We start from the raw sequence: 26753 nt of genomic DNA on the forward strand, positions 1-26753 counted from the left end.
ATCCATAAAATACAAGTGAATGAATTTATGATAAAATCTCAGATTTGACACCATGAGGTTAGTTGAGAATACTACATGTAGTAGTTAATGACACTGGGGCCTGTTATTAAAGTTTTGAGATGTTGATGATATCCCATGTATTTATAACAGATTTGGTGATTTGTCTTCACATCTACCGGGCATCTAACTGAGCACAAAGTGGGTGTATGACTAGGATGTGCAAGGATCTAGACTTAATGGAATGGTATTAAAGGCCACATTGTAATGTCACCACTACTGGATACACCATATTATAACATGGCCGGTAAATGGTTAGTATGTTATTCAAGGACTTATAAATTAAAACATTGATGGGGATAATATTACATTGTATAAACATATATGACAATTCTACTAAATATGTAAAACAGTGGTACTTCAACCATTATGTTTATACATTATGGCCATTGATATATACTGTATATGTATCACATTAATAACTTTAGAACACCATTAAAAAAATAATTATTCTTCAAAATAATTTTGTTTAAATGAATTTTGTTTAACAACATTTGAAGTGATTGAATTTTAAACCTTGTGAATTTACCCCCCCCCCCCCCCCCCCAAAAAAAAAACCATCAAAGGGTGAATGTACTTAATGACAAAATGTCCATGGAGTTTGAGGAACGTGAAGCACAAGATATACATGTATAGACATTAATGGACAGGGTTTGTACAGCCAATGCTATCATCTTATGATCTATTTCCCCCCTGACATGAAAGGTCATCAATATATTACAGCTTTAATGTAAACAAAGCTTACTAACTGTCAAAATATGGACTTAAAAGATTTCGGTCGGGCAAGAAACAGGGTACTCAGCGATTTAGATAGACCAGCTGAGAGTTGCTAAACAAAATATGTTTCCTTTTACATGGTTAAAGTTCCAGGTTCAAATAAAAGCAGACTGGTAAATGGAAATCTAATGAAAAATGTGGGACAGTTTTTTGGCCATTTTCAGATCCTTTAATTAATTAGAGACAGCCAAGGAGATTCTAGCGACACCCCTTTCCCCAAATCTTAATTTGTAGACGATATACAAGTAGCCAGACCACAATTACGGCTATTGACACATACACCTGTCATGTTGATTTCTACATCAGTCTTCCAACCAAAGTGAACTGTCACTTTCAGGCTAGAATAACATCTGACACAAACATTAGTCACTCTTACAGTGCTGTCGTATAGACGGGACTTACTGGTCATTGTACATGAGTGCCAGGGGATTCTTCTCATTGATTAGGAAGGCATTAGTGTAGCCAGGGTGGTCTACATCATGAATAATGGCAGCTATCAAACAAGCAACCTGGTCCATTTGGTCTAGTACAGCCTACAAAAAAAAAACCAAATCAACTTTTACAAAAAGGATTAATCATTTGCTAATTTTCTGGTGCATCAGCTTTTTCAAACTTTACCAACCAGTTGGCAATAAATAGGGATTTACATGAACATATAAATGTACTGTTACATGACTAATGAGAGAATACACTTCATGGAAATGTTTCATATTATTTAATGTTTATAAAAGGTATCAATTATCTGTATTTACAAAAACATATATACATAAAGTTGCTGGCTGTGTAAATTTGCTTGTTGGGGGGGGGGGGGGGGGGTGTTTTCATTTCAATTAAAAAAAAAAACAAGTTTAATTTATAGGCCTTGTAGGTGGAAATACAAAATATTTGGAATCCCCATAGGCAAGAGAGTAGCTATATAAACCCTAAAATTACATGACTGTCCTTTTGTTTTCCTCAAGTGAAACACAGTATTTTATCACTTCTAACTCCTATATGATGTCTGCCAACATACATGTACATGTAATATATTCAAACATTTATAAAACATTTATCTGAAAATGTCATGATAATATAGACACACATAAAGTGTATATATCAGTTACATAATGCTGTACTTTTGCAATTTTGAATTTCAAATGATTCTTTAATTTATCGATTTACATTTGAAACCTTGAACTTCAAATAAATTGGATAGATTAATAAGCCTAGAAAAATTGGTATTACATGATGTTTAACCATTAATGGACACTCTACACCTCTTTCTAATGACTCTCTTTCATTCGTTTTTCTAGATCTGGAAATAATTCCATGACTACTTCATTTGCAGATGTCCAGAGGCAATAAGCAGAGTTGACACTAACACAATCAGAAAAAGTCAATATCTCCCAGAATGAACTTACAATGTGGGAAGGAAAAAAAAACCCACATCAATACTGACCAATACAAAAGAAGCCTTTTCAACCCTTCTCCCTTTTTTTTTCTTTTCAGATAACTAGAGAAACACATATATCTAGAGCAAGATCAGAAAGGGTGCACTTCTTAGAGAGTAGGGCTCCATTCATCAGTCATGATCAATCTTAATAACAATCGTTGGAGAGTTTATGAAGTCACCTTTAAGTTCACCGAATTCATTAGCATGTGTTACATGACTTTGATGCTTATTCCTGAAGAGCACTTTTAACACTAAAACACCAATCTATCAACACCTGTGAATCTTTTACCTTTTTTCTCTCTTTTTTTTTTTTATTTTAACACTCGTATCAATTCAAAGGTATAAAAAAAATTCAACAACGAAAATTTTTCTAGCTAGTTGAGAACAAGCACGATCAGGTTATTGTTCAATAAAAATTATCAATTGAGAAATTATATTAAGTTAAAATTGTGCACCTGATTTCGTTCTCTTGTAAGAAAAAATGCTGTGGCATGAAGCACATCTGCAGCATGTGTTGAGTTGTGGTAAGAATTTGTGGAATGATAGTTGGCCTCTATTAAGTTTAACCAGTTCATGACTGTCATTTCATCAACACGTAAAAAGTCACAGACACCAAATCGAGCCATTGCTTTTAATCCTAAGTGAACCAAAGGTCTGAAAGTAGAAATTAAAAAAAATTCAGAATCAATTGTTCAAAGCAGTGGTTTACAAAAAATACTGTGGAATCATCAATGTTCATGGGGGACCAATATTTGTGGCTTTCATGGGTAACATTTGCCTGCGAATCTATATCCCCACTAACCTGCAAACAAGCATTTTTTTAACATTTATTTAAGACTATTTCGATTACACTTCCAACGAAATTACATCCCCAAGAAACAGGAAAATTACGGCTACCCATGAACATAGACCTCCATGACTAAAAATGAATCAACAGTATATTGTTAGCTACATTTCACATTCGTTTTATACAATATGTTCAATTAGTTTGGCATGTGATGGTTTTTTCCCATATATATCAAACAGACTGATCATTTCATCAAAAATTAAAAATCAAGAATACACAGGACTTATTATATTGGATAAAAATAAGAGTATGCAAATTCCACCCCGATATTGAAACTGAATGAGATCATTATCTCTCTATTTCCAACTCACCGTTTGGCTGTTGCCTTTTCTAAGTTGATAATGTTGAAATCCCATGAAGGTTCTAGTTCTAGTATTTCTAATACTTCTGGTTGCATCTGTGATAGCAAATTGTTGGGAATGTGGATATGGTGACCAGACACTGAAAAAGGAAAACTCAATGTTAAAAAGTCACAATAGTACATTATTCTATGACAGAAGTATTATAGTAAGTTGGCATTATTACACAACTAAACAAGAACCCATTCCTACCAGGTTTACTGTGGGACACACTGCTGCTCTCTTGAGAACTAGTTATGAGTTGTCGTTTTACATTTTGCTGAAAGAAAACAAAAATACATGTACATGTGTATAAATCAATAGTTTCTTTTTCCTTGTTGCCACAGCAATCTTTGATAAACACATTTATGACAAGATTTGAATATTACCAATTCTTCTCAGTTGCAAGTAAACTCATATTTAAACAAATTTTATTGATGCCAATTCGTCTTGGTAGGGAGTGAACTCACCGAAACCAGCCCGCCCACAAGGTCAGAGGTCATCGTGTCCCCCTCTTTCATTGGTTGTACAAAGTGTGGCGAGTACAATTGACTGGTTCGTAATATCTCTAGGACTTTGTCCAGCGCCTGAACCACTGTGATGGGGCTGTTTTCCTGTGCTGCATTTATGATGTTAATAACCTGGGAATAAACACAAATAAATTTAATGAATGAACTAGATAAATTGTTGACCTTGTTAGGAACTGGATGGATAGAAACAGCAGGAGGATAGAGTATATACCTTGGTTATGGGGGCTTCTACAGTCATGGAATGAATCTTGGCTAGAGACTCTCTCCTTCTAGGATATCCATGGGCCACCCCACCTACAATCAGATATATTCGCAATGTACAAAGCAGAGTTTAATCTATCATACATATACACATGTACATAAACATGTATATACATACATTTGTTTATGAAGATACATGTTCTATAGAAATCTCCAAGAGATCATGAGTAAAGGTTATATTAGAAGAAAAGATATATTACACGTAGTCCTAAATAAACAAGATATTCTACATTTTCATTGGTTCATAATTAACAATTTACTTGTACAATTTTTCCTGCGATAAGGAAACTAAGAATACTTTGTATGCCAAAAGATTGTTATCTATATATCCCCAAAATTGTTCATGTTTAAATAAACTTAATCTAAATGACAAAACATTTCGTCATTATGCTGTTCGTTATTGTTGTCTACTAAAGCTAAATTTTCTATAACCTTTTAAGTTTTCCCCCTTCCTTACTTTTGAGAACAAGACAATGAATGTACAGTCCATTAACATAGCATTGATTTATAGCTGTTTTTATGAGTTGGTTTATGTCATTACTGTATAGTCAGTTGGATCTATTAAACTGCAAGCTTATCAAAAGACTGAAGGAATTAATACAAGGTAAATGAAGGAATGAGAAGCCACTACAGGAGGTATAAGAATTAATTGTCAAGTTGATAAGACTGATGTACAACACACAGTACAGGAGGATCTGTATGATCAGCATTAGTCTTACTATATATATACACAAGTGTGAGTCAGGCTGTCATAATAGGATTCAGTATCAAATGCATCAGGAGTTTACAGTGGTCACCAACATCAGGTCATACAATATCCTAGACAACAGCTTCTACATTGCAAAACTGGCATAAAAATGAGCAGGCATGCATTCACTGTTGCTGTCAAAAATTAACTTTTATAATTTCAACTGTGGCGACTGAAGAAGGCTTTTGAAAATTAATTTTTTTTTAAAATAAAATTTGTTATTATTAACCAACTTCAAAAATAAATTCAACAAAGGCTACAGCTTTATATGGAAATAGCCTACTTGCATTAAACTTTTATTTTGAAAAAAAAAAATGTTTCAAGTGTCAAGTGGTGGAAATTTGTAGAATATGATAGGCACTCAGTGCAAAAAAATGTCAAATGAAGCACAGAAATTAGTAGGTGTGTTGTAACTGCAATCATTCTATGGTTGATCACTCACTAGATCTCCGTCGGAAACTGACCGGTAACCCCAACTTGACTGTAACCAACAACGAAACCAATCAAAATCAAAGTACAGTTCGGTCATGGTAACATCAAATATTCCATCAACCAGTTCTCCTGGTCACTATCACAATGCTTATCTACCTTTACAATTGTCTAACACGTATGATGGAATGTTACAACATACAGATCTACTGACAACATTTACAGACTTTTGGTGGCGTACTTTTGACAGGGACAACTGATTCTGTACTCACCATTGGCTAGGTTGTACTCGGCTTCCTTTATCCTATCGCTGTATGAGGTATCTGGGGTTGTCTTTTGTACAGAAACAATGTGGGAAAGTTTCCTGTAAAAGTATATCACCTGTCATTTTATTCACATACATCCATATCTTCTCCATCCTCTAAAGATTTGGTACCATTTGTTTATTATTTTTGTTGAATATGAGTTTAATAATCAGTTGCTATTATAAAGTTTAACATTTGAGAAACTAAAATATAATGAAAAATATACAGCCAGGAGTGTCCTTCAATAAATGATATCAACTCACCCTCCTGGTCCAAGTATAGGACTAAACACACAATGAGTTGAAATGCCAACGTCGCTGCTTTTTCTCCGGGTATGGTATGTACCCTCCCAAAACTGTTTAAAAAAAAGATAGTATTGTTACTTTCAAAGATGTCTACCCAAAAGACATTTTATAATACAATTATATCTAATCATTAAAATTCATAAATGAAGGATGCAAAAAGTACTGCCTATAAAACATATACTATAGATTCCTAATTAAACACAAGGAATTAATTTTGGAGTAAAATCGCAAGAAGCAAATCTTACAGATTTTAAAATCTCTATTTTATATATCAGACAGAAGTAAACTAAATGAAACTATGATAAAATTTCAGTGTTCATGATTTTATATTCTTATAATTAAATGCCATACAATTGAATCGCAGAATTAAGTACTCGCGTAAAATAAGGAATCTACAGTAGTCTCTGACCTTGCCCTTCTTCAGCTGATTATTGATGGTGTCATGTAGATCTGTTTTGTTTCTGTCTGCTTTGGCCATTTCTGTAGCATCTTTTCCTATCACTTCATCAGCTGAGTACCCAGTCAATCTCTCATAGGCAGGGTTAACATACTAAGTGAAAATTAATGGCAGAGATTGGTCACACCTCGATACATGTAATACATACAACAATTGATCAAAAATAACCGTACTAAGTTGAGGACTTCATGATATATTTAATAAATAAAGAGAGCATCATTTAATTAATGTAGTATAATATATGGTAGAGGGTGGAATTAATACCATCATTAGTGTGTAAGAATTTAGAAAATTATGACTCAGCTCCCCAATTGTTGATCATTTATATTCAGTAAAAGACAGTACATCAAAATACGAACATGAACTCATCAAAATCAGATAAAATTAGACCAGATGTTTGATTTTAAATACTGCAAAAGGTCAACCAATATAAGTGATAGGGCAAAGAGTTCCATATTCACGTTCTTAATTCCAATATTAATCTTCGTATTCTGCTATAAATAACTCAAGTTTTTTATTAAAGTAAGATAACAAAATGAACATTATGATGTACAAAATGCTTCCGTAATGTGGAAAGCTTAAACATCAAATTTGCATAGACACACAGCAAGAACACCTGGCAAAATTGTTATGAAGTCATTCTCCCATTATTAAAAAAAAAAAATCTGCATTAATCTAGCTGATAGATATTAACACTTCCTCTTAATTTCCATATTTTCTTGTCTATTAAACGATTTAAGTATTGGTTCGCTTATAAAAAACACATTGTAAAACTTAAACAGTATGAGATTACTTGACTGCAGCAACAGGAGAATAGACATTTTTTTTGGGGGGGGGGGGGGGGGGGGGGCTATGGATTGGACAGCTCACCTGTATTTGGTTGTCCTCATTACATATCTGTACGGCTTCTGAAATATTGTCCAGTGCCGAGAAGACAGCACTGCAGGCCCTGAGCTTTAACTGGCTTCTTACTTCACCATACTCCAGGCATAGTAACTCATTAATGCAAGAGTTCACATTGTGGTTTTCTGGAATTCTCTGCAAAAATTTACCAAATCTCAGGTGTGTCGATATTTCATCAAAGCCTTATGTCATTCAAATAATTGAATTCTTCTCAAACACCCTTACTGAAAAGTTCATGGCACCATCCCCTAACTAATGCGTCTCTACACATGTTATATTTTACCTTGTTAAATCCTGCTTTTAACAGCGAAAGTACAGAAGGCTCATCCTTTTCTGGTGCACTGAAAATAAAACAAAATAAAAGCTATAACAAACATTCACTTAATCCAAATGGGCAAAGATCAGCAAAAAGTACCAGACATGATGTCTGTGATATTTTCTGGTCCAGTGACTACATGCATGTGACTGACTTGCCAAAGAAGGGTCAGTGATCAGACACCCTCATTACATTAACCTAAATACATGTATATTGTACAAAAACTTATTAGTGTGAGGCAAAGCGCTTAAAATAGATACAATGTCTCATTTGGTCTTGACCTTATGTATCTTGCAGACCCCTACACCTTATAAAGGCCCAGCGGACCATTTGAGACAAGAGCATTCTAAATTTATACAGTTCAGAAGTGGTTGTGTTATTTTTGGAACCTAAAGTAAATTACAAGGATATATATAGCTCTTTTTGGGACTCTATTTGGTCACTCTAATCAGCATATGATATGGGTGCAAATAATGCTCTTCAGAATTACCTCTGATTGATAAGATCTGGAATGTAAGGAAGTGAGGGGACAGCTGACTAATAAAGCTCCCCTCTTTATGACAAGTGATGCTTTTGTATGAAGTTATTGCAGGAACCAATCACATGTAACCAGACACACTGCCATTCCTATAATCCCTTTTTGATAACTCCAATTTTCTTGTTATTCATAAACTAGTCATTTATACCATAAAGCAACTTATTATTCCTGTGCAAGAAATTTTTGAAAGGTTTGCATAAATGTCACAGTCATTATGTATTTGTTATTGCAAAGTCTATTAACATATAGTTTTTGAAATTGAACCATTGTAAACTGTTTTGCATCAATAATTTCTATGTTAAAGTTACAGCAAAAAAAAAGTTGTCATAAAATTTGACGATAAATCAATTCAAGCACTGCATGTTATCAAAATCATTTGTCATACTGTTTTCATTGTAATTGAATCTAAAATTCATGTGTAAAAACTAATGTTAACCATGGTGAAACTAGAATTTTGCAACTTAAAATGAATATAACAACCAAGAAGTAATAAGTGATATTCAGTAACAGATTTATATAAGGACATTTTTCATTCTTTTGATAATACAACGTTTATCAAATGATGAACCTAGCCAAATTGATTTTTATTCCACCGTTTCATTTACAAAACAATGAACTATATTTCTTTAGTGGTATTCATTTCCTGAAGACCTAAGGTGCACGCAGGGACCAGATGTAGCTGTTGTTCAATATACATATTACATTCAAGTTTGTCTCTTTGACCTTTCACAAATGATCTTTATTTAAAAGTTCTAGCTGTTCATGAGCATCTTTTGTTTTAATGTCAAAAGCAGTTAACTTGTGACCTTGACTCACAATGTATATACACACACATGTACTTTGGTAAAGGCTGCATACATGAAACCTATATACGGACAATCAGACAATATTGCTGAGAACCTGCTTTAATTTTGTTGCATTCTAAAATGAAAAAAAATAAATTTGACTTGGAATACTTACATTCTCTTTGTTACTGCCACAATAACAGTGTGGTCGCTGGACTTGGTGGCTCTCATTGAACTAGATTAAAAAGAAAAACACACAGTGATGAACATTGCATATATCAAACCATTGTCAGAGAGAATATAAAAGAACAGTTCAGAGGTGAAAACAGACCTGCTTAGAGGATTGTACTTAAGAGAAAAATAATCTGCCCATTAATTCATTGCCATCCTAGGACAACACTTGTCAGATCTGCCTCAGCAGTGGTGTATCATCAGTTTTTAAGGCAAGCTGTTAGACGGAGACAGTTATTCACACCTGACCAGTTAGCCATGTTCAGTGCTTGCTGATCTTTGCCACCAGCCTTACTGACTACAGGAGACAGCTTCAGACACATTTACCTTGCTCTACTTACTTTGCTATCAGCCTATTAATCAAAAGTTTGATAGACAATGCATACTTTGTCGGCAGCCCAGTGTCAATCACACACTCTTCTTTCCCTTACTTCTGTTCAAGCTATTTTACATAACAAATAGAACTTTCCAATGAACTCTTGTGTATTGAAATTTGATGTAAGCCACAATAAAAGTAAAAAATCAGTTCATTTGCATACCACGCATCACGCATGTCAAACAAACTGCAGTAAATAAAAAGACTCGCTGGTTACAGCGTGTTCAATTCTTTTCAATTTTTTTCTTCAAGAAAGTTTTTCTCCCTTTACAATAAATTTGGACATAAATCTTTTTATACCAACAAAAAAAATAGAAAATACACAATTATTCATAAAAACAAAACTCTTTATGAAAATTTAGGAGAGACATTATCCATATGTCTGTTTTGCCCATAAATATTCCTTCAGTGAGATTCTCTCATTGACAACTCATGAATACATCTTGTCTGAAGTTTACATTCTGCTTCCAGTGGCTGGATATATTCACATTTCCATCTCCTGAATGGCTAAGCTCTCACCCAAATCTCTGAATATAAAGTACACTGCTTTGCTTCTCTACACTGCTCTCAGAGATTTTCCCCAACTTGCATAGGAAAAGATAAAATCTCGTTAAAAAAAAATAACGAAGATAAATTGACAACTTATGAATAACAGTTCCCCGATACTAGCATAAATCACACAACCCTGTTTTATGCTGGAATTCAACACCCACCCAACAAATAACTGGGGATGTATTGTAGAACTCGGTGGAAAAAGGGAAATGATAGGTAATTTTACCTTCTGATAGATAATATATCGGGATACCTGGAGCAGCAGTAACACTCCTTTACAGGCAACATCTCTCGCACAAAGGCCAACATTATAACCAGTTCAACAGCCCTCACTCTGACCACAGGCAAGAGAGAACTGAGTTCATCCAATGATAAGACATAATCACCATAATGAGCTGTTTATCTTTGACAATAGAAGTTTCATGAACCTGAATATTGTTAACTCTGTCCACACACCAAGGCAGTCGAGTATAGCAAACACATCAGAGTAAACACATCAGAGTACCAGTTGGGCACTCATTTTGGACCTCTGTGTCCGGGTTTCTCATTATCAACATCTTTAAGTATAAAGACTACAGCTTTGAACAAATGATAGAGTTTGAAATGTTTCAGCATATTTACACAGTATTATATATTAATTTGAACCATTTCAAGAGAATACAATACTACATGATCAAAGTTTCTTTTTTTGTTTCTTCTGCGAGTTGACTCTAATCATGTGCAGGCCGATTCCTCACTAAGATGCAACAATATATACATTTATTTGTTACAGGAAAATCTGGTTGCTATTTTATTTCATTTGAATTACAGGTGCTTCTACATATTTCACTGCATTTACAGTGCATAAGAAAGTACAAACAAACAACTTAAATTTGATATTCACTGGTTTAAGGAAAGAAATAATAGACGTAGGCATTGAGTTGAAAAGACAGACAAACATGTAGAAAATATCAATGCTTTATAAGGAAATAAAATCAGCCTGCATTTCTTATGCCACCATAACTCTAAGATTTAAACACATAATATGCTACAGTTCAACAATGTTCATGCCACACACCCAAATGCTGAATGATTAACTAGTTATAAAAATAACATACCGACAGAGTGCCTCAGGATCAAAACTCTTGTTGTTTCTATGGTCTATAATGACCACATCATGATGCTTGTCCAAATAACACTCTAGAGCTCCTTCAGCATTGTGAGCTATAAAGCATTTGTAGCCCATTTTATCTGCTGCCCACCAAAACCCATCGCTTTGAGCATCCTCCTTGGCGAACACCAGCAATATCTACAATGTAAACAGAATCATATGATAATTATTATCTCTATAATTTATTATCATCTCTTTTAAAAATTTAATACCCCAATGATTCATTTTCACAGAAATGATATTAATGTATTACTCATTTGGTTCATTTCAATATTCTAACCTTCTGGCATACACTGGAAAGTTTCAAAGAGAGGCATAATGTCACCAATTATTGAAACCTCAGAGCAAATGATTACAAGAGATCAGAACCTTCTTGTGTAACATCAAAAGAATCAATGACAATTGGGAATCACATATGGTAATTGTGTTAAGGTAAATCAACTTGCAAATCTCACAGAACCAATACCTCACGATCAGTATAAAGTAGACTATTACAACTCCAGTTGTCAACTTGTGGATTCAGAACATTTCTTGGATCTTTGTTACTTATAAGCTATAAAACTACACCTCCAATTATCAAATCACTATCATTAGTTAAATGATCACACTGCCTTAATATAGGACCAGGGTTTAGCTGTTCGGTTTCTGTTGGATATACATGTATCAGCTCATTAGTGTCCTTAAGTATTGCGACTTAGAATCTCCCAACTACATTGTGTCATAACCACAATGTAATCACCAAAGAAATTATAATTTTAATTATATTAATTTATACAATAAACAATGTTCTTAAATTTTGTCATAAAATTGAGTGGTGTCTTCTTCAAATTAACAAATACATGTATTTACATTCATTAAATCCTGATTGAGTCTACATGGGAAAATGAAATTACGAAGTTTATAGACTGAAGTCACTGTGAAAGATCTTAAAAGCTTGTACATAGTTCACAATAGACACAGTCTAATAAAAATAATCTAAGAAATAGAACTACATTAATTATTAAGATTTATATTGGCTTTTGCTTTTTGCAATAAACATAAAAGAAAATGTGAGCAAGCTCATGTAATCCACACTCCCACATATTACTCGACAATGCTTGACATAATGATGGCAAAGGACGCACTAAATACACAAAATAATTTAGTAAAGAGGCAAAACATTTTCAAATCAAAACTTTCTGCAATTATGCAAATCCATCCTTTTGTTTTAAAAAACAACAAAATCTTGTTCCAAAAAGTTAAAATTCATTGAAAAATGATGAAATAAGAATTTACTGGTAATACACATATCTACAAATTTTTCTCTCAATACCTACAAAGGTTTTCAGTGGTTTAAGAAAAGTTGCACTGACACATTGTTTTATTACTATCACTTCTTACTTTAAAAGAGCCAAATTTCCAAGAAAAAAACCAGAATTGGAATCTTCTGGTAACATGCAGATGCATCTACTAATTATGTCCATATTACCTAAAACGTTTCAAGAAATAATATTCTGCGGTATAGGAGAAGTTGCGCTAACAAAATGTATCAGTACAGAATAAACTTCTTATTACCATAAAAGGACCAAAATTCCCAGAAAAATATTGGAATCAGCATATCTTAATAATTTGCACATCTAAAAATTGCATTCTGTGGTTTAAGAGAAGCTGCGCTGACAAATTGTTTCAGTACTGGCTAACGTACTTCTTACTATAAAAGGACCGAAACTTCCAGAAAAGTGATGGAATCAACATATCCTGGTAATATGCACATCTAAACATTGTCCCAGATACATCAAGGGCTTCAGAAGAGTTGAGCTGACAAACTGTTCATTACTGCACTAATTTAATATATGGATTAAATTCTAAATTCAAAAGGGTCGAAATTCCAGAAAAATAATGGAATCAGAATATCCTGGTAAAATTGTGTCCTTTATACCAACGAAGTTTCACAAAATTCATTGTGGCGATTTCTAAGAAGTTGTATCAATTGACATATTCATTAAATAGCCAAAATACTAGGTTCAAAAGAGCCAAAAATTCCCAAGAACAAATGACGTACAGACCGACTGAGGGCAGGTCAAACCCATTATACCCCACGCAACAAGTTATAAGTATATATTTAATAGTACAAGTATAATAATTAAAAGCCTGTTGAAGCAGGGTCAAATTCTGTACCTTTATGTCTGAACACTGCAGATGTAAGTGCATGTTCAAGTGGGTTTGTTCCTGTTCACCGGTCCTAGGTGCTTGTAGACCAACTTTGACCTTGACCTCGATACTTTGCTGTGATAGCCTTAACGATCGTATATGTTACATGACAAGAGACTCAGGACACATCCTTGTATTAAAATATTCCTTCTAACAGGTGGAGTACGTTCGGGAACTCTAACCTCAGCGCTTTTAATTCATGCATTTTATAAGAACACAAAATGTAAGAATGAATCATTTATTATACCACAATATCATCTTCAAAGGAGTGCCAGAACTGAAATCAGAATGTGTTTAATGAGGAATGACTGATTAGTGATGTTGATAATGTATAGGTCCAGAACGAAAACCACAAACCTTACCAACCCTCCCACTCGCTATCTACTAACATACAACTCTAACCAAACACTTCCTTGAACATACAGAACTGCTTCAGTATGGAGTGTAAACATGCTCTTATCCTTATTTGACTGTCAATTACAACACAAACGTTGTCATTCTCTCCAAAACAATTAATAGTGTCACAAATACTTTATCAAAAGGGATGATTTCACAGCAATACATCAATACATGTAACTCAATCTATAATCACAATGAATGAACCCAATTGTACTAGTATGACTCTGCTTATACACTGATCATGCTGATACAAATTTTAACTTGTGGTCTATGATGGAGCAATTTTTAAATGAATCAAATGATTTTCTGCAGCCAAGTTCTCAATCTTATTAAACAACTTATATTTACTAGCAAAAAATTCCAATATTTGTAATCATGTGGCATTATCTAATTTTTTATTTAAACCAGTTTTTGGACTGGTTAGTTTTTTACATCCCATCAAGAATATTTCAATATTCACTTGCGTCTGTGCCACTAGCTAAGCAGTCCTTTTGGCAATCCACACCGCTGCAGTACTGATTGATAAGAGAATGTCTAAATTTCTTCTCAGTTAAATATATAAGAAGCAACCAAAAAGATGCTGCAGTAAACAATTTTTTTTATCAGAGTTTAATAATCTATTCACTAAGCAGTGTAGAATTCATTCATTATATGAGTTTAATCAATGACGTAAAATCTTTTGAGACCAAAGTACCTCAACAGAAGACCCACTGTTATTCATGGAGGTATAAACTACAATTTTTCACTCATTGACTTCCAAGTACATTAGATCACTGATATATGGACTAATTTTTCTATCATTGATCAATACACATATCGAGCTTTGAAAAGTTCATGCAATGAATTTATAGACTTACAAATACGATTATAACCTACAGAGGTAATGAAAAAATTGTTAAAGGTCATTAAGTCAATTCTTCCTTCGATCTTCCATCTATGTAACTCTCTGATGGATGTGATACAATATTTAATCCACTTTACATGAATAAATCAAGAGAGATTCAGAGAGTGTAATTTTATACAGTTATCTGCTTTTTTTTTACAGTTCATAAAGGTTATGGTCCCATAGGTAAATTTACATGACCCACTGTTGTCTCTTAAGTGCAAACTAAATAGTAAGCTTTAAGGTGTATACACCCTGGGGATGTGAATATAATTTACTCTGTAGCTATTTTTTTTTCACATTTCATGATCATTAGGTAGTATCTTCTATAAAACTTAAACACCAAGGCTTGTCTGACCAGCTTTCATCATATTACATGCATATAAATAAGGAATAAGGAATCATTCTTTGAGTATTATGAGGTGATAACTTTGGTCGGGGCGTGATCAAATCCAATAAAGACCGAAGGGCTTTATGATAGATTTGATCACGCCACGACCGAAATTATCACCTCATAATATTCAAAAAATGATTCCTTATTACTTATATTTATATAATTTTAGGCCATCGTACTATTAATTATTTAAATATAAATAAACAAAGCCCACTGGCGCCTCAATTTGGCGTCATTTGTATTATGAGTTATATAGTATAAAATCGATACGTAGTGTTATCACAGGCAAAGACACTGGATAATGTAAATATACTCATATAACACTTGTACATATTAGCACTGACTAGAATATTTTAAAGACACTTTACATTGGATCACGAACTCACACTGTGCTAGTCCCACCCATTAATGTTCCATCTTTTCTATGAGTGGAAATTAAACTTTGAAATATTAAAATGAACCTTGCACATAATATGCAAATTATTTTGAAGTTCATGTATCTTTTTGATAGTAAGGTTTATCATTGTTTTTATCTCAACAAAGGATTTCTCAAATAACTAACAGAATAAAGTAATTAACATTCCTAATAGATACTGTGAAGTCTCCATTATCTTTAAGTAATTATCATGCAAATAATGGAAAAATTATAATACAGGGAATTATGATTATATGAAGTAGGTTAAGTATATCATAATAAAAATACAGTATTTAAAATGATGCGTAGAAAAGTTATAGGTTTCATGCGTGCACTCAAATGTCCTCTCACAGTAATTAAACAGTTTGTTCTATATTCCATTTTGACTAATGACTGCCATATCACAGCTTTCTTAGAAATATCCCTACAATACTAGCTCAGCTTGTTACAGATTTTTTTATTTTATTAAAGTTTAATTTCTATCTGTTTTGAGTTTTGTTGTACAATGGCTGAGAAAAGCAATTTGTGAATTAGGTCAGCACAGTAAAACTGTAAGTGACAATTCATCATCTCCAATTTACAGGAAATAAAACAAGTTTTCCCCTTCTGACTTATGATCTTGTCATCAGATCGAATGATATTGGCCAATAAATGATTGAATTCCACTTTGTGTGTTTCTTAGGTATAGACAGCGGTTTGCACACACACTTTTCAATCAATTATTTTCAATCAAATTTGTTCAATAGCATGTAAATCTTCACTTGTTTGTGTCACCATGAATGAAAGCTCATTAATATTGCTTTTATTAATAAATTCCCTGATATGTAAAGAATTTGATCTAAATGTCAATCATAACCCTATGAACTAAGGAGTTAATCTATTTTCAGAAAATGCAAGATCTATTAAAGCCTAAATTTTGACAAATGAAGAGTCATTTTGTTTTCCTGAATTTTTCACATCTATATTGCCTGATGATACGGTTTTCATTACAGTGCAGTTTTCAGTAACTTTTTCTGCGAAGTAATTTAATTTTTATGAATTTTGATCATAATGCAATTAACTTCAAGTCTCCCAAACCAAAGTACCATCCTGGGCAAAACGAATCCATATTATTTACCATATTTATGATTTTTTTCTTGTGAAATTTTAAGTGCTGAATTTGTTGAATTAAATAAACAAACCACTAGCCTGTATTTTAGTTGCAAAATGAATTCTAAGCATAAGAATAAAATCTGGCACCTGATTTACTTTCAACAAATAGAATAATAAGACATTTTAAGTTCAGTGACTTCTCTATAAGGGTATGTTGCAGAATTATGATTCTAAGTTTATGGAACCTATTGTAAATGACTAAACATTTTTATATCCTCTTCTAGAGGGTTTAGACTGCACATATTTAATTGCAAGAGAGAAAGGTTGAAATTTAATTTTTATACCTCTTAATCTTATGATTTTCATTGAAAGAATTCAATAATGCAAGCTTTAATAATCTATATAAGATGACTTTGCAGTCATAGTTGTAAATGAAGTGAGAATACAATGCATACAGTAACTGATCCTATATATACAGTCAAACTTCATTATCTTGAACAAGATGGGATTGTTTAAAAACTTCAAGATATCCAAGTATTCGAGATATCAAGGGTAAAATAAAAAAAAATAAGTGTTTGGGACTTAAAAATCACATCAGACATAATCATTGTATTCAAGATATCAGTTTTTGAGGTACATGTATTGAAGTTCAACTGTATATATGTATTACATATATACAGTTGAACTTCAATATGTTGAACACTGATATCTAGAATACATGCTATACATACTATGTAAAATTTGAAATGAAAAGATATGTACATAAAATACATTTAGTGACATCAGCTTTACAGTATTTGTTGTCAAAAACTAACACCATGCGTAAAAATTAAAAATAGACAGAATATAAAAGTAAAAAAAAAATTCTTATAAGATTCAACCAGAGATATCACCTTCCAGCCCCCCTCCCCCTCAAAAATAATCTAAAGGGTTACTTACAGATAAATTCTTCTGTTTCAGCTTCATTGGTCCAAATGTCACTTCATTATCTGTATTCTGAAATGCAAAAAATACTCTGTTGAAAGGAAAGCCATCTAAATAATAGCGCTTTAAATGCAAAACACTACAGTATTTAAGGTTTTCTTCCATTCCCAGTACAATTGATGGAATCTCAGTTCAATCTCAATAGTTTATGCAGTTCATGAAAAACATATAACTTCCACACCTCTCATTTTGTGTGCCTGTCACAATCTTATTTTGATAAGTGCAAAATGTGCTAAATAGGTAGCCAGTGTTTTTTTCAGTCTCTAAAATCTGTCTCTGAAATCTGTTGACTTCATTTTTCAACACTCAGGAAATGGACATGCAAACAAGCCAGATCCTTAACATGCAATTCATGAAAATGTGGTTTATATAGTAGCATTATGCATTATCTTTACCAACAGGCCATGGTAATTAAATAAATCATCTTTCACCTCTGGCTCACTTAGTTTTCACATTATTCTGAACAAATTTATTATCACCACATTTAAATAAATAATTTTCATCTGAATGACTTAGTATATTGTACGTACATGTATTACGCCAGTGAAATAAAAACATTTTAACTGCACAATAGAATGCAGAGTATCCAAGAAATAAGGTTGTTAAAGTTTCAAAAACTTAAAGGTCTGGTTATATACCCATGTTGCGCATAAAACGTTTGAATTTCCTATTTATTGGGTCAGTCTTTCTGCATACTCACATGACACAAAACCTTAATAAAAATGATAATTTTCAGGTCCATGTCAGAAAACAATGTGTTGACAGTTAGTGCTTCTGTGAAGCTATTAACACAGTGGGAATCTTGTTGACGTGTGGGTCCCTAGCTACACTCTCAGCGGAAATGTTACTAATGTTCTACTTAGGTACATCAAAACGTACAACAGTGTATTCACCAAATATACATCTTTTGTGACTCGCGAGACAACACGTTATTTCTGAACAGCCTATAAATCAGGTGAATTATGTCAATTGAAAGAAACTCTTGATAATAAGTGAATTATTTGTACATAAAAAAGATGTTTACATTCAGCTCCTATAAGCCAGACACAGGTGCATTGTATCACAAAATGGATACCTTAATTTTGTCCCCACATCATAGTCTACTAAACAAAGCACTCCATGAGGAGTTTCATGTACTCTTACCGATATTTTTTGTTGTTTTTTACTTTCAGTTAAAAATTGTTCAATATTCAACCGACTTTGGTTTGCGTAATGCTGAAGCTTTCAACTTGAACACAGAGGTATCTCTATGTAAATAAAAGATTTACATCAAAAGAAATTTTTAATATAATGTCTGAATGCTTAAGGTCTCCTGCACTTCAATTTTCACACACTGACGCGGCAAGATAAAGATCTATCCATTATCTAGAAACATACTCCATTGTGAACTTTATAGAAATTTGTTCGCACAGTACAATAATCGAAACAGCTAATTTTCTTTTACTTGGCAACCTTCGACTCTTCCACGGACACACTGCATGCTCAACTATCAATAAACATTTAAATTTACGGTATGTCATTCAAACATTGAAGAATAGAATCATGTTAGAGCTATGCCATTAAGTCACAGCACGGGAGCTTAAAAAAGTTAGAAAACAATTAACATACAAATCAAAATCTGATGTTTATACAGACCTCTTTCATTTTCACCTAGATCTCTCTCCATATATTTACAGAGGCATTAAATTACAAGAATAATAGGTCTATGTAAGTTATTTTCCTTTCCTGTTGTTTAATCTATTGTTCCCTGTCTACAAATACCTATATCAATATGTCTCTTGCCCATCCTAGCTGTCAACAATTTTTCAAAAGTACTCTAGCTGAAATAATGCTATAATCAAACAATTCTTTAAATTGAAACACAATACAGATATTTCCATAACTCTAAGACTTCTGCACAAATTTATACTAACTTACAATTCATAAAGCTAACATCTTAACAAGATATATTCTCTCTCCAAAAAATAGTACATGTATGCTTATTAGAATATCTTCGTAACTAAGTTGACAAGACATATGAAATGTTTAACACCAGATAACCAAGGTGTCTCCGTCTGGAAATCTTAATATTACATAAACACTGCATATAAAGTCAAGGTAATTGGGAGGCCAGCAGTCTTTACTTACATTACACATCAGTGCATTTTTTCTGTCAGTGTTTCCAAAAGGGAAGTAAGAACTATTGTACAGTACAGGCCCTATTTTGATGCCGTAAATTGCCGATCTATCGTGAGAAAAAGGTGCAAAAATCAACTCCAAGTTGAGAACACAACTTCCAAAACTGGATAAAAAAAATCCATTCAAATGACGATCAAAAACAGTAATGCCACTTGATCCTAGAAAAGTTTAAAGCCTTCAAAAGTCAGTAACACCTGTTGAAGTTATAGCTGGCAAACATTTCTACAGAACATATACGGCTCCTTGCTGTTAACAGGCATTAATCCACACACAGGCGACTCCAGTCCACAAGTTTGTTGTAAGTGTCAAGTGTCATGATCATCCGCAAGTCCTTTCACTGCTTAGTCCTGCTCTGTCTCCATAAAAGGCACCTCTGTTTATAAAAACTTGTGTATGTTAATACACCTATTTCCTTCTACTCCTGTCAGTCGCACATTACAGCAAAAATGAATTCAATGTACACACAATATATCATATGTCAAACAGGCCCATTAAGATTACATACTTTCTTGGAATGCAGACACTGTTGAGTGCTCTGTGAGTCAGCCAAGTATGGACAAGATGCACATTCAAATTAGGTCAACATTACCTTTTTTTCACAAATTACAAAAGGAAGTTGCGGACATGAGTTCCCAGAATGTAACATTAAACCCGCAAACTTAATTTTACAGAAGTTTTGCTCGTTAAAATGATTGCGAATTACGTTGTCAAATGAAAGACACAGTTCTTGTGAATCAACAAAAAGGTGACAAAGTGAAAACACACACTTGATAATTTATCTCCCTGATTCCAATTAGAGCATTCAAAACACTGACATAGTTCTCCAATTAACAAACGTATTATAATTCGAGCTTGATTCAAAATTCATTTGAATGATTGAATCATCCCCTATCATAAATATTGCGTGAGATTTTGTTCATGACTGCTTTGTATATATACTCGTTTGTGAATGAATATGAATGAACTTAATTTCTTTTGAGCATAATGAAGAGAAACAAATTAATTAAATTTTATCAAATAAACGTTGCAATAAAATCCTCAAGTCAACAATAAAATCTATGACTAAGCCCTCACCGTTTAAATGCATACAAGAAAAATGAAAAGTCAGTTTTTTACATCTAAAAAAATTTCTTGAGGATAAAAAACAAGAATAACTCTTAAAGTACATTTATGCAACATTTTTCGGTTAGAAAATAGAATAATTTCATAATGCATCATCCAAGAACCTTTTGGAAATGTGGCAAATGATACATTACTTGTCGTTCACAGACAGACATTTTAACAAAGTAACCATTGCAATAGGAGGGTCACATGTCCCTGCTAGAGACAACGGGACTTTAAACGCGGCTTCCTGAGCCAGAAGTCTGGAATCATCTTGATTTGACTTCCGTATATCATGCCTGTGAAATATTTCACATTAGAGTTGTCAAGTTTGCCAAGGCAAGATGTATGTTAATGAATGTAGACAATTCTTGCCATGTATTATCGGCTTACACGTCAATGACCTATGCCAGGGGCAAACAAAATTCATCTATCAACCCCTCTCAAGGCCATTTCCATCTATATTGCAGCAAAGATATCAAATAAAGTTTGATGATTTACTGGTGGTAGTATAGTATATCACGTCTCCGTTGGTATTATTTTTTTGGAATGGGGAAAAAAGACCTAGCATTATATTTGTACTTGATGGCAAATCTTCAGGTCTTTGTACAGTTGCACAAATGCTAGCTGCCTCAAAATTTGAATTTCCTTCATTTCACGATTATTCTTTAATAATGTACAGTCAGAAAACAACAATTTCTTGAAATGTTGAAATAGCATACATAATGCACAAAATATTGAAATATCATACAAGTACATTATTTTCTCCCAACATCACCATCAGAAAATAATATTGAACACATTTTCTATCTCTTTAGGCAGATCATATTAAAAGGCCCCAACTCTATCCATGTTTCTAATACAAACTCACACATGCTCTACATATTCTGACTCATAATTTATCATTCCAAAAATGTTATCATTTCAACAAAAATTGAGAATTTATATCAGGCATTTTCATAGTTTAATCTAAATCATATCAGGGTGGGACCCACAGTGAGAAACTTGAATTGCTTCGAAGAGCTTCTTCAAAGTGCAGCTTACATGTCGAGAGTAAAACCAGAACACAGAGACAGAGAAAAAAAAATTCCAACTTCTACTCACAAGTAGCCTGAACGTACACATCCATAGGGTGCTCCAATTAGGTGCAAAATCAGTTAATAAACTATCATACAAATAACATGCATAATATCAATATTAATGAACTCATATTTTTCCAGGTTATTACATAACACAATTACTTTTATATAAAATGATTTTGATAATCCTTAGGGACACATGTTTAAAAATGTGACTTTGCTAATAAAAAAAGCCTAATTATTCACATATGTACGAGCAGTCCTTTTGACTAAGTTTTAGTATCCTATGTGTTCGGTGTGCTAATCCGTGGCTCCCAAAATCTGGTTTATACAACTTAACAATCTCCGATCCTAGGTAATGTTTGATAACTCTAAATTATCCGGAATTTTTTTAATTCGTACCATACCATCTGCATTTTATACAGACAAATATAATTAGACTAATACACAGTTATTGAACAAAACTGATTGACTTAGTGGTTTCATGCAGACCTACTACATAAAGGTAAAGGGATTAGAGCCACCAATGCACTGGTACTACTGGTTTTTTAAATTTGATCTCAACTTGTATATCTATTCCATTATATCCATCATGGGAAAATTTGCAGTAACTTTGTAAAATGCATGGATACCATATCAGTGAATTTCTTTTTATTTTATTTCATTTGTAAAGTTTGAAGGACAAATAACATTCTTATGATGAAAAAAATACTTTGAGGCTGAGGAACCAAGAACCGAAATTGACCTACTCTTTACATAAGACAAAAAGTGTCTATTAATGAAAGACAAGTAAAAGAAATCATTAAACATTAAATTCTTGCCTGAAAATATTTTGATCCAGGACAGATTTTATATTTTTTTTAAAATAAAATGCATTTAACTGGTATAAGTATGTCTCCAAAATAATTTAATACACTCTCTGAACCCAATGAGCAAGACTTATCATAAACATGTTCACAAATTGAAGACGAAGCTGACCAGTTTTATAACTTCTACAAATTTCTTTAAATTAACATGTGAAGATTTTATTTCAGAATTCTAATCTATACAAGCACATTTGAGGTTTTATTTTATCAATGATCATGATAATAGGGTAAATGACCTACACTACGAAAGATTAACTCTTGAATCAAACCTTTGAAACATACATGTATCTCATCTTTGAAACAATCTCAGGATAAATACATATCAGTCTAAAGTTTGGGTTTTAATTTCAATAACTTACCAATGTTGGACAAATTGTTCATTGTGACAATTTACAACTAGTGATAAAATGTTGATATGTAATGCAATATCATTATTTCAAGTTTGTGTATTCCTACAATAATTTGCAGTATACAGGTACATTACTTAAGCAAGTAGTTTGCACTGCTCCCCAACCTCTAACAACTCAAAGTCAAAAAAAGGGAAATATTTTTTATCGATAAAGTTAAGGTAAAGTAAATGCCAATTGATTCTTGATCAAGATGAAAGATTGAAAATACTTGAATAAAGTTCTATCACATTGTAGAAAACCTCTCATCGAATGGATTTGTTAAAATTATATGCTTAAATGTCAAGGTCAAATGGTCAATCCTGCAGGGGTAAAGATTTTGACTGGAAAAAAAACAGGAAAAAAACTGATCCCACCACTTATATTCAATACATGTGAATAAAATATCATAGGCATGGTGCTACAAGAAAAGTTCCAGCATTGAATAAAGTAAGCCACACCCTCTGTGCAAATGAACAACTGTACACAGATAATGAAAAGGAAATTAAATTATAAAGCCCGAAATCCATAATCATGGCAGGCATCCAATGTCTTTAGTAATTTTACCAGTATGTCCTTTGTAGGAGTTCAATTGTTGACCTTTTCAGGAACTACAAAATTTTAAACATTCTTTTTAACCACGTATCATTTTAAATTAATTACAATGCTGCTAATTAGCACACAATCAATACCACATACTGAACACTTGAATGTTACAATTTCCTTCTGCGTGACCTCATTAATCCTCAACCTTTTGTCACAGTATCCTTGACCCCAACATTGTTCACATGAATGGACTGATGAACTCACCACAAGCAAGCCTGCCGTGACAGGCCGACATGACGAACACAAGATATACAAGACCTCGATGATCTGTACCATAAAACAATCAGTATATCTTACATAAACAATGAAGGTTCATCATCTCACAGCAAACCAAAGTCTATCAAATTTTTAATATAGATATATGTGTGCCAGAACATGGTCATAAGTTCAGTATGTGACTAGAAAAATTCAATATACCGGTACATGTTCATTGCATGCATTAGTAGCATGGTTTAATATAAAATTTGCCCATTAATGATTTCATTTCTGCTAATTCATCTAAGCTTTAAAATAAGTCTTTTCTGGAACCAAATCCTTTTTTAAACAAATCAAAGAAGAGGGGATTAGTTCAGTTAAATAGTTCAATTTTTTTTCCCAATGTGTATAAATGCATACATGGTTTCTCTCTCTATGTGTGTGTGGAAAGCTTTGGATCTGAATCAATATCTCACCAATTTCATCTGCCTCAGAAAAAAAAGTTGGTTCTGTCAATACTGCAAGCTTCGGTATACATCATGAGAAAATTCTACACAGACAAATCTGTTTTATGAATTGTAATAGACTCTTGTCATGTTGAAGTTCTGAGAGTGAAGCCAATGACGTAAATAAACGGCAGTGTGTAAAAAATGAACAATAAACCATTATTGATTCTCTCTCTAACCTTATCACTGGGATAAAGGCTTTGATAATTAGACTGCATACATTTACCCCCTAGTCATGCCATTCTGCATTGTAGTATTTTCTTGACTGAGTGTAATGAAAAAACATGTCCGCTCAATTAATAAACATTGAATGCATACTGCTGTGATGTGACAGACATTTAATGCAAGTTGATGCAAGTTGTCTGCTTTAAAAAAAAAAAAAACATGTTCAATTTCTATACTTTAAGTTGAGTTACTTGAAATCACCCCCCCCCCCCCCCCCAAAAAAAATTGTATTTAAAAATTTTCTCCCCATCTCTCTCTCAGCAAATAATCATGCAAATAGGTTTCGCTAAATGATCAATTGACTGACAGATTCCATTTTGGTAAATACAATAACACAAAAAAGTATCTATGAAGCCTCATGAAAAAAAGATTTATTTGTAATTGCATATTGATCATTGTTGGCAATGACCATATAGCCTTTTCACTCTGCAATAGGAGGAACTATGAGCAACTCCTTAAATATCGCTGTGGGACTGACAAACTCAAAAATGAAATCAGACACACAGAATACATACAAGTATGGATTGACTTTTCCTTTTCATTTAACACATATAATCAGGAAAGTTAAATACCTATACCCGTAATTAAATTATTTCACCATTCTAAAAACTCAACCCAAAAGCAAAGCAGACCATACAACAAAACTGACAAAACTATGAGGGAAGACTGTCTTATTCAAGAAAACCAGAGACACAGAAATAAAGAAACCCATGTGATATTTTAATTACCTGTACAGTATGTGTGTCAATCTTCATGGGGTACCGGTAGTTTCCATTGTTTTGATGATTCTTGAGTTTGTATGATGCCACATATTTTGGTTCATTTATAGTGATCGAGAGTAAGACGTAACATTATGTTAAACCTTGCCTATATAGGAAAAAGTTGTGATATGATAGTTTTCCTCCATCCATAAAGTTTGAATCTTGAACATTACAAGTACCTAATAACATACTTTTAAGCTAAATATCATTGAGTACTAGGCAAAGCAATATTGAACAGTAAAGCCAATAGCATTTCTCAACATAAAACTAACGGGTAAAATTTATACAATTCCTTCCCTAAAAAATTCATTCAAGGAAATACTTGGTGAAGATAATTTTCCCTTAGATATGATAAATATCAAATCATTTCTTACTTATATCTTTTTTCCATGCTTAGAAACTCAAATGGTCAGAGATAATACCATATGTGCGGTAATTTTTGCGATGATCAAATTTTCTCTTTTCCGCGATCACATTTGAATCGCAAATAATTGAATACGCAGAAATCATATCTTGTATCAATTTCTATAAAAACTTAGTATTGCAAAAAATGAGTGCCACATAGTAAAAATGTTACAGATTTTCCGCATTTTCGCAAATTTTGTGACACACGAAAAAAAACGGATATATAATTTCTGTGATAATCACTGACTCCCTCTGGATGAGACACAAGTCCATCGCAGGTTGCTACAAACCAACTTTTATTCGCAACAACTTTATTTCCCAATTTATTAACAATATACTGGTTCGGGACAACTAATGTTCGCAACCAAGCCTTACGCAGACCACCATAAGATGAGGACTTGTTCACAGCGAGAAATATTTTCGATGAGGAGATGCTTGCGAACCACCCAGAAATTTCTCAAACATGAATAAAAGTTGCTTTACAGTAACCTCCAGCATCAGCTGGTAAATAATTTCAGCAAAGTGGACCGTTTGTCTAAGGAAAGAACACAAAACAATTAAACAGCTGGATTTGAACCAGAGACCATTTGGTTATTTTCTCAAAAGCAATGACTATTTATATACTTATATCCACACCAACCAAAAGAAACAAAAAAATGCTAAAAATTTCATTTGTTACAATACATACAGATGCATTGCTTTAGCACATTAAAAAGCAGTTTTATAGATATTAAAATTTATAAGAAAAAAA

The 26753-nt window shown here is 33.0% G+C and overlaps 1 protein-coding gene across 13 annotated transcripts in view; it reads right to left on the reverse strand.

Annotated features, from left to right (window-relative positions):
* Positions 1–26753, reverse strand: part of LOC128178381 (high affinity cAMP-specific and IBMX-insensitive 3',5'-cyclic phosphodiesterase 8B-like) — a 64071-nt gene that overhangs the window by 4013 nt on the left and 33305 nt on the right. For 8 of the 13 annotated variants that reach the window (XM_052845501.1, XM_052845508.1, XM_052845503.1 and 5 more), the window contains 15 exons: positions 17650–17706; positions 11285–11475; positions 9204–9263; positions 7673–7730; positions 7357–7524; positions 6439–6579; positions 5988–6079; positions 5692–5783; positions 5433–5471; positions 4193–4275; positions 3922–4092; positions 3665–3731; positions 3425–3554; positions 2722–2920; positions 1237–1367 (listed from right to left, as the gene is read on the reverse strand). In XM_052845501.1, the coding sequence (XP_052701461.1) occupies positions 1237–1367; positions 2722–2920; positions 3425–3554; positions 3665–3731; positions 3922–4092; positions 4193–4275; positions 5433–5471; positions 5692–5783; positions 5988–6079; positions 6439–6579; positions 7357–7524; positions 7673–7730; positions 9204–9263; positions 11285–11475; positions 17650–17706 (1679 nt within the window). Of the gene's footprint in view, positions 1–1236; positions 1368–2721; positions 2921–3424; positions 3555–3664; positions 3732–3921; positions 4093–4192; positions 4276–5432; positions 5472–5691; positions 5784–5987; positions 6080–6438; positions 6580–7356; positions 7525–7672; positions 7731–9203; positions 9264–10413; positions 11212–11284; positions 11476–17649; positions 17707–19821; positions 19919–20066; positions 20296–26753 lie in introns of those variants that run through there. The other 5 variants (XM_052845506.1, XM_052845510.1, XM_052845500.1 and 2 more) reach the window with 5 other exon arrangements.

Source organism: Crassostrea angulata, chromosome 3 (genome assembly GCF_025612915.1).
Source record: "Crassostrea angulata isolate pt1a10 chromosome 3, ASM2561291v2, whole genome shotgun sequence".
Lineage (NCBI taxonomy): Eukaryota > Metazoa > Mollusca > Bivalvia > Ostreida > Ostreidae > Magallana > Magallana angulata.